A 9,811-nucleotide genomic window follows, 5' to 3' on the forward strand; every position below is an offset into this window, starting at 1 on the left:
TTGTTTGCAGACCAATTTAACCAGAAAGCGCCCCACATATTCCCTCTCCGTGTTTGGGGGGGGGGGGGTGGAATAAATACCTTTTGGGTAGTGGCATAGCTTGGTGAAATACTTTCGAGTCAGCCCCAAACTGTTAGAAAATATCAATGAGACGACAAAAAAATAACAATAATCATTATATATATATATAGAATCAGTGCATTCAAACCATGAGGAATCGCAATGAGGAAAACATATTTGAATGGTGCAGTTTTGGGGGTGGTTGTGCTGGATTTTTTTCACTCCCTCCTCTTTCTCTCCCTTTTCTCCCCAGAATCCTGATTTTCAGTGCAGGGCGAGGATTCTATTTTGAGTTTCTTTACGGCAGCTGGTTTCTGTTCACTATAAATCGAGCGGACTTTTAAGACTTGCCCTCTCGTTTAGAGAAGTAATAAAACACTTAACTTTCTCGACTCCTAGTCACACGGTTATCACACAGGTCTCTGCTACAAGAGCCCTCGAGCACCTATACAAAAATAATACAATAGGATAGAATATAAAATAAAATAAAATAAAATAAAATAATATAATATAAAAATAAAATAATATAATATAAAATAAAATAAAATAATAAAATAAAATAAATCAAAATAAATAATATAATATAAATAAAATAAAATAAAAATGGAAGGGGGGAAGCAAAATAACAACAATAAACTCAAAGGAAAACATCAAAGCCTACAAGGGGGTTTTCCACAAACTCCCCCAAACTTTGACGAGGGTGCTGTGGGTATAATCACCCCAAGTGTTCTATGTGATTCTATAAATCCCCCTCCATAGGTGCCAGTCCCCACGTCAATCTGCCCCAGCCAAGGTCCGGCCCCTTCATTTCTGCAGCGCTGCAAAGTCTCCTCGTCCCTCCAAGTCCATTTGGGGGACTTGCCCAATAATTTGGGGTATGGGAGCAGCAGCGGGTTCCAAAGTCCCCCAGCTCTGGCTTTGAGGGAGTTGTGACCATGTTTAATAAATCATATTTACAACTAATATTTGCAACATACCCCTGGCTCCCCACATCTGCCCAAAGTGCCTCTGACTTTGTGTTTAACAACTCAGCAGAAGGTGGGGAAAAAAAAAACCATCAAAAAATCAAAAATACCCCAAAATAATCACATTTCTTGCCTAATTCCCTTGATTTTCGCCCTTTTTTTGTTTTTTGGGTTTTTTTTTTTTCTGTCATTCCAGAAATCCCCATGGGGAGAAAAAAAGGGAAACGAAAGCAACCTGAAGTTGGCTTTTTCTTTTGGAGAGGGGGGGGACACACGCCTGGAAATGCTCCCCATGGCCATGGGGCTGGGTGCCTGTACCAAGTTGGGCAGCCTTAGGTGCGCTCCCCCCAGGGTCCAGCAGCTAAAGAACATGGTGCACCCTCCCAGCACCCTCCTTTTTGGTTCGAAACTTGATTTTTCCCCCCTAGTGACACTCAGGGGGAAGCTTTAACGTTATAGAAGATGAATACACGAGCTGCTGCTTTTTTTTTTGTCAGTTGTAGTCTCGTTTATGGTTTTATTGCTACCATTGATTACTTTGCTTTGTTACACAGAGGAAAAAGAGCATAAAAATCCGTTGGCATCCGGGTTTCCTGTTATAGCTGGGGAAAAAAATATACACCCCCCCAAGCCTTCTTTGTCAGCTAAAATCTTGTAGGGATACATCGCTTTAAAAAAAAAAAAAAAGGAATTAATTCTATTGATTGAGGGCAAGACAAACAAATGGTCTCAGTTTTGGAGGGGTGCACCCACAAAGCTTCCTCTCCCCCAGCACCCCACACCCTCACGATTCGAATCCAAACGTGGACACGATGGAGGGGTTTGCAAACAACCCCACTCAACACAACACACCCAGGCAGAGGAGGCCGGGGGTTCCCTGCCAGCATTGGATTTTAAACAGCGAGGCCAGCAGGATGATAAAGACACCTCGCAATATTTACAGATCAGCAGGTATGTTTTACATTTCAGGGGCAATTTATGGCTCTAGATTGAAATTAAAATGAGATTAGCTGCCTTCATTTCAATTAGTTCTAGGTGCAATCTACCCAGAGAAGATAGGATATAATCCCTCTTTTCATCTAACTAAATATTTGGCAGGAGAAGTTTCCCAATCAGCTGTAAATATCTGCAACTCTAAATTGCTGCAAACACCAACACGAGGTTGCGTCTCCAGCCCAGACGCCCCATTCCAACTCCAAATCCTCTTGGGTTTTTAGTTTTCTTCCCTATTTCTTTCCCCTTTCTGCTGTTGTTGCAAATGTAAATATCCCCTAGCACTGAAAATGGGAAAACCTTGGAGGGGAGAAACGTCAAACTAGAGGAGAAATCCAACTTCCAGCCTAACGTGAGTTTGCAATGTTGGGTGTTGCTTTCTGGGTGTCTCTTTTTCCCCCTCTTTCCTCCCCAGGACATAATTTGGGAAGGCTCTGAAACACGTTTAGCAATTCAGAAGTCGCCATTTTTTTCCCCCCCCTCTCTCTTTATGTAATATTTTTCTCATCAGGAACACAACCATTTGATTCCATAATATTGACCAATGCTACATGAGAACAAGAAGGAAAGGGGGGGGGGGGGGGGTGTGGAAAAAAAAAAGAGGGTAATTTATGGCTTAATATTCTGTGGACATCTGAGATTTATTACTGTGAATTCTGAGCTATTTTATTACAAGATATTAAGCAAACAGTTCTCCAAAAAAATCACCCACACGCACATACAAAACAAAACACAAGCAACATAACGCACAGACACACAGACGGTGCTTCCAAAGCTCATTAGCAGCAAAAGGGGGGGGCTTGGGGGTGGGGGGGGGGAAGGAATGGGGGGGGGGAAGGAAAAGTTAAGCCTGGCTTAAGAAATTGGTGCCACCCCCTCCCGGCGCAGCTGCCTCCCCACGCAGGACCCCCCCCCCGCGGCCCCCCCCAGTCCCGGCTCCGGCAGCGCTCCCAGCGCACCCAGCGCACCCCGGGGGTGCTGGGGGGGGGGTTCGGGGGGTGCAAGACTTACTTTCCATGCCCACTTAGTTTCAACTAGGGAATCAACAGAAGCAAAAGCAATTTTTTTCCCTTTTTGACACCCGCCTCCCCATTGGCTCCCCCCGGGTCAGCTGACTTTGTCATTTTGTCTGTCCTGGAGCAGAGCCTTCCCTTATAACAATCTAGTTCAGACTACAAACTGGAGACAGAAATAAATATTAAAGAAATCACACAGCCAGGTATAGAGGAGGATATGAATTCCTATTTTACAAACCCATCTTTATCCTGCCATCTCACCAGTGGCCAAGAGGTGCTTCCCAACGTAGCCCTCAATTCAACTGCCTATGACCCTGTCAGGCATTTTTCTACTTATGGAGCAGCCGTTGCTCAAAACGGATTTATTCTTCTCCTTTTTATTCACCGCAAGATAATGTTGTGTTTAGCTCCAGCCGAGGACCTTATGACTATGGATCTAATGCTTTTTACCAAGAAAAAGACATGCTTTCTAGCTGCAGGCAAAATTCTATGGGACATAATACACAGACATCAATCGCACAGGATTTTACCAGTGACCAAAACAGGAACACTTCGCAAGAACAAAAAACTAGCATTCAAATATACCCATGGATGCAGCGTATGAACTCCCACAGTGGTAAGTTTTACAGCTCGGAGATATAAATTAAATAAACTGAACCATCTTTACGACCTTCTCCCTAGCAGAACAGGCTGAGCGACTTTTTATGGCCCCATAAAAACAATAATATAGCTCCTTCACAGTTGCAGCTACAGGCCTTTTATTTGTTAAGTTGTTGCAAGCAAATATGGCTTGTTATGCTCTTTCTAATTAAAAGACTTCGAGAGTGTAAAATATCGATAATAAAGTGCAGCGAGCTCTGCTCGGGAGTTAAGCACAAAATATTACCGGGGTAAAAACAAGTTTTAATGACGGGTGCGGGGAAGTGCTGCGGTGGCGGGTTTCCCCGCACCGAGAGGGCTTGGGGGAAGCTCCCACTTCCCCCCCCTCCCCCGGCTCCCCCAAATCCTCCAATTGGCAGAAATAATGTGGGAAAAAGCAAAGGCGGGGGGTGGTGGGAGGTGGGGGGCGGGGAGCAGCATCCCGGGAGAAAATGACCCGGGAGAAAACGCTGCGCGCCCAAGGTTCATTTAATTTTTATAATATATATATATATATTAAAAAAATAGAGTTATTTTATTTAATGTATTTTTGCATGGGGTGGGGAGGGGGCAGGAGGCCGGGGATGGAGGGTGGGGGAGGAGGAGCGCGGGGTTGCGCGGGGGCGGAGGGGGTTGCGCGGGTGCGGGGTGTTGCTGCACCCCCCCCACACACCCCGCAACCCTTTCATTTTCCGCGTTCTTAGCGAGCTGACGATTTTTAGTCTGTGTTTTCTCGGCATCCTTAGGAGTGGGCTACGGGGCCGATCGCCGGCGGGGGCGTCAGATTTATTCCCGTTATCAAACCTTGGAGCTGGAGAAAGAATTTCACTTCAACCGGTACCTGACCCGGCGGAGGCGGATCGAGATCGCCAACGCTCTGTGCCTGACGGAGCGGCAGATCAAAATCTGGTTCCAAAACCGAAGGATGAATGGAAAAAAGAGAGTAATTTGAGTTCGACCCTTTCCGGAGCGGGGGGGGGAACGGCCGCCGCCGCCGCCGACAGCTTGGCCAAGGAGGGGAGAAGCGAGAAGAGACAGAGGAGGAGAAGCAGAAGGAGTGAAAAAGTGACAGCTCGGCGGCAAACACCCCCCCCGCCTCCCAGACCCCCCCTCCCCGACCCGTATTTATCACCGGCACAATGTTTTGGCTACGTTAAAAAATAATAATAATTAAAAAAAAAATAATAATTTTAAATAATAATAATAATTAAAACAATAAATTGGAGGGGGGGTCAAAATAATAAGGTTTAAGTGGAAATGTGGGCATCGCTACACAGCCCCCCCCCCCTCCCTGTGCTCTACCCAGTGACCCCCCCAGCCCCCCGCACACGCATCCATCGCCTATTTATCTAACTCGGGGATAAGACTGTTCCAAGCCGCACACTCCCCTCCTTCCTCCTTATCCCTCCGCCTCCACCCTCCCCCCCAAAAAAATTGGGCACCCACCCTCCCCTGTGCCGGGTTGACGCCTCTTCCCCCCCCCCCAGCCAGAGCAGCTCTTCCCCCCCCGGTGCAAAACTGATTTTCTTCCCTGAGAAAGCTCCTAAATATCGCATTTCCAAGAGCATCCTCCTTGTATTTAAGCAGCTACCTGGGCTCATCACTGCATACGACAAACTGTGACAGTTTCTGTGTGAATATTTTTAACTGTGTTTGTGGTACCTGTATTTATATTTATGTTTAGCACTGTAATGTTCCACAGTATCAAGTGAATGGAGTTCTATAGCGGTAGAAAAGGAAAAGAAAAAACCCTAAAAAAAAAATAACCCAACCTTGTGTTACACCCTCTCATGTATAAAGGTCCAGAGGACTATGTTGAGTATTTAATAAAAACTGAATATTATTTTTAAAGTTTATAGAATGGCCTCTGAGCTTCAGTCGAAACGTTTCGTGTTGGTAACAGCCTGTTAGAAAGTTCACTTATCTTGTGTGTTGTTCCTGAGAATCAGCTCCCTCTCTCCTTTCTCTCCCTCCTTCGTACCTCTCCCATTCAAGAGTATCCAAAAAAATAGGGAGGGGGGGGGAAATAATTACATTTTGCTTTGTCTCCTTGAATTAGTCTTGTTACTGTATTGTTCGGTGGCATCAGGAATCTATGCCATACCTCTCGCTTCATGATTAAAAATGCATTTCCAAAGTTCAAAACAGTATATATTTCTTATTGCACCCTCCTCAGTCAAACACCAGGTCAAAGGTTCCGCTGGTTTTATTATCATTTTGATTTAATTTGAGCTCTCCACAGCTGAGAACCCCCCCAGCTCTGCGGAAGGGACCAACCCCCCCCAGCCCTCCCCCGGCTTATTGCGACCCAATAAAGCTTTCCGGGGTGGGGGGGGAGCCGCTTTTCTCCTCAAACTCATCCTTAGGAGGACGGAAATGGTGGATGTAACGCTGCGAAACAAACGCTGCTGCGGATCGCGGGGCTTGGAGACCCCATTGCAAAGGCTGGATAAAAGGAGCTGCATTTCTCTCGCCTCTTTGCTCTAATATTCACTGCAGGTCGCGCTTAACCAGGGATGAGAAGCAGCTTAGTCCCCTCCGACTTATATATATATGTATTTTTTAAATGAAACAATCAGGAGTTGGTTTTGGATAACCAGAAAAATAACCCCAACCAAACAAAAAACCACCCCACAACAACCAAAAGAGCCTGGGGAGGGTTATTTTCCAGTCCACCCTTTGCTCGTCTGCAGCGTGGAATGTGCGATATGCAGGCGATTTTTTATTGCAAGGCGCAGGAAAGCCCCCCCCCAAAATAAGCTAGAGTTTAAAAAATAAAGCGAAAGGAAACAAGGAAACAGCATCAGGAGCCAAAAGTGTTTTGCAAGAGGGTAACGACCTGGCCAGGGGAGCGGGAGGCTCCCTGGGTGTAAACCGCTTGGGATTGCCAAAAAACAAAGGAAAACCCAGCCCCAAACATAAATATAAACGTAAATCCGCAACCACACACAGATAATTCGGCGCCTATAGGGAGAAGGAAAGCGACATGGAGCACCCAGCGCACTCAAGGCGTTTCTCAGGCTGCTGAATGGAGACGGAGTTAATATATATCTATATATTAAAAAAATAAAGCAAGAAGAAGAAGAAGAAGCGCTCAGGAAAGCAAAGCCCGAAATGGGGCTGGGGGGGGAAAAGGGGGCGCCCCCCCCCCTCTACTCCAGAGGACAAGGAAAGGCTGGAATTTCAGATCTGAAGGTCTTTATTTCCCCTTCGCCCGCGCCCTTTGAAGAGAGGGGCTGGTTTCTCCAGCAGACGAGGAAGATCCAGGCTCCTGGCAGCAATAAATTGAGCCAAAAAAAAGTGGGGGGGAAAGGTAACAGGAATGTAAACTTTGGCGCATTGGAGGAGCTGCCTCTGCAGAGGGCTCAGGAGCTTCCCCGACCGCCTCCGCGCTCCAAACCTCGGCAAACAACGCGGGGAATGCGTTTCCGTCCACCAAAATTAAATCTGCGTGCGCTTAGAAGATACATTTTAAAAAGGAATTCAAAGTGATGCGGATGCTGCTGCGAGTTTCGCCTTCAGTGAAAAGAGAATTTAAAAAATCTGTTAAAAAAATTAAAATCACTTTTATTTTAATCTATTGGCCGAACTGTGATTTTGGGGGCGTGAAGGGCGTAAAAAAAAAATGCGCGCAAGGATTTAAAAATTATTAAAAAAAAATGCGCTCGCTGCGCCCTTTTTCCTCCGCGGGGGCGGAGCGGGGTCGGGGGGGGGGTGCGGAGCGGCGGTTGCGCTGCCGCGGAGCAGCACTAGGTGCCGCTGCCGCCTCGCCGTCCCGCGGAGCGCTCCGCCAGCGCTCCGCCCCGCGCACCCCCCCGCGCACCCCCGGCGCCTTCCGCGGGCGCCCATCAATTACCCGCCCCGGGGTCATCAAGGCAAATTGATGAGTGGCCGGCGCCTTCACGTGATGCCACTTAAATATCCCATATTTGGGCAGAGCGTATAGGGGTGGGGGGGAAATGAAAAGAAGAAGACAGAAGAATCCCCCCTACCTATAAATTCTGCACTTTAGGAGGAACAAAACGCACCCCCCCCCCCCCCTACACACGCACACCCCACCCCCTGAACTTCAAAGGGCCACAAATCACCCTAATCAAAGAGGTTGGGGGGGAAAATAAATAGAAAAAAGAAAAAAAAAAAAGAGGGGGGGAAAGAAGGAAAGAAAAAAAAAAAGGAAAAAAAAAAAGGAAGAAATAATAGGGAAAAGAAAGAAGAAATAAGGAAACAAAAAAAAAAAGAAATAAAAGGAAATAAATCCCCCTCCCCAAATTTCTTCCCCCCCCCCCCCTTTCTTTTTCCTCCCCTCCTCCGCCATGAGTTCTTACGTCGCCAATTCCTTTTATAAGCAAAATCCCCCCGTTCCTGCCTATGCCATGCAAAGTTATGGAAATTATGGAAGTGTGCCCGAGGTTCCAGCACCCCCCAGGTACCGCTACGCTGGTTTGGATCTGAGCATCACCCTCCCCTCCTCCTCCTCCTCCTCCTCCGGGGCCACCAACTCCCTCAACGGCTTGGACATGGCTGCGACCCCCCCCAGCGAACCCCCAGCGACCTCCCTGCACGGTCATGGGTTCTTCAGGGCATCCTTTAGAGCAAGGAGCCCTAAATCCCGGGATTTACAGGCAGAAGAGCGTTAAGCCGCCGTTGGAGGAGAGATCTAAGAGCTCGGGTGAAATCAAAGCTGAACCCGTGCAAACAGCACAACAAGGAGAACCACAACTGCAGCAGCAACAACCTCCACAAATTTACCCCTGGATGACCAAACTACACATGAGCCATGGTAAAAACTTTCACTTCTTGATTTCTTCTTTTTCCCCTTTATATTTTTTTTTTTTTTTGCCTTGGGTTTTTATAGGCCATACGGGGCAAATAATAAAAAACCTGAGGTCGTAAATTTTACGACTAAGGCATCAATTGCTCGTAAAACTGTCCACTAAAAGGCTTAGAGGCTATATACGCCCAAATTTATGACAGCATAATTGGATCATAGAAACAAAACGTGTATAAAAGGCAATATTCCATTTTTTTGGGAAGGGGGGGTTAAAAATAACTTGAAATACACATGTTCTTGGAGGGTGAGCTTTCAAAAGAAAAGAGGCGCCAGAAGCGAAGGTGGGAAGATTTTCCCCCTCCGCCTTCCCATGGTGGAAAATAGAGACGAGATCCCCAAGAAAAGATGTTTCCTTCCTTTGTACACTTATTTATTGTCCGAGAGGAAACAGGTTCAGTTCTGGCTCATCTACATGCGTTTGATCTGGGCTTTAGAAAGGAAAAGGGGGGGGACTTGGGGGGCCGGAGGTGTTGGGGAATGGAAGATTTCAGGCTACTGCGTGCCCAGAGCCTCAGGAAACTTGTGTGTGTTCTGGATTTGTCATCGGGTTTTACATTAGTAAAAATACTAATAAAACAATTAAATCCATCCGGAATTGCTTTGGCTTTCATGCAATGTCTTCCCCCTTTTAAAACAATGTTATTTCCCCCCCTCCTCCTCAGAAACGGATGGGAAACGCTCCCGAACCAGCTACACCCGCTACCAAACTCTGGAACTAGAGAAAGAGTTTCATTTTAACAGATACCTGACCCGGCGGAGGCGCATTGAGATCGCCAACAACCTCTGCCTCAACGAGAGACAGATCAAAATCTGGTTCCAGAACCGCAGGATGAAGTGGAAGAAAGATTCCAAGTTGAAAAGCAAAGAGGCTCTTTAGGTGGGATTGCAGGAGAATTGGGGGGTTCCCTGCTTTTTAATTTTAATTGTTATTATTATTATTCTTTTCCATCGCTTCTGGTGGAAGTTACATTGAGGAAAGTTGGATTTTTGGGGTGGGGAGGGAGCTGCTGGATGGACTCTGGTCTGTACCCTCACAAACCCCTCAGACAAAGGAGATCTCTTATTAGTATGCAACAACAACAAAAAGGCACCACCCCGCTGTTCGCTTCGTGCAAAAATTCAATGTATGGCTCTATAGGTTGTTATTAAGTGTCCTAACCTGTGCGCTCTTTGGGGGAAAAAGAATCACGAAGAAAGAGGGGAAAACATCAATAAGTCACAACGCCAAAAGGACTTGGAAAAAATAGTCCGCTGGGTTGCTGGATCGCGTCGTCTCAGCGCTAAAAATCGCGATATTCATGGGAAAA

The 9,811-nt window shown here is 46.6% G+C and overlaps 2 protein-coding genes across 2 annotated transcripts; both read left to right on the top strand.

The window, feature by feature from the left end:
• Positions 1-3,251: 3,251 nt before the first annotated feature.
• HOXC6 (homeobox C6) lies at positions 3,252-5,076 on the top strand (the record flags this gene model as incomplete). Its single annotated transcript, XM_080360590.1, is given in 5 exon segments — positions 3,252-3,390; positions 3,393-3,650; positions 4,420-4,599; positions 4,602-4,688; positions 4,691-5,076. Coding segments are annotated over 5 exon segments (708 nt in total). The 3' UTR covers positions 4,735-5,076.
• Positions 5,077-7,712: 2,636 nt separating this feature from the next.
• HOXC5 (homeobox C5) lies at positions 7,713-9,381 on the top strand (the record flags this gene model as incomplete). Its single annotated transcript, XM_080360615.1, is given in 3 exon segments — positions 7,713-8,202; positions 8,204-8,453; positions 9,167-9,381. Coding segments are annotated over 3 exon segments (681 nt in total). The 5' UTR covers positions 7,713-7,986.
• Between the last annotated feature and the right edge of the window lie 430 nt (positions 9,382-9,811).

The sequence above is a fragment of the Nesoenas mayeri genome, assembly GCF_963082525.1.
Source record: "Nesoenas mayeri genome assembly, chromosome: 28".
Classification (NCBI taxonomy): domain Eukaryota; kingdom Metazoa; phylum Chordata; class Aves; order Columbiformes; family Columbidae; genus Nesoenas; species Nesoenas mayeri.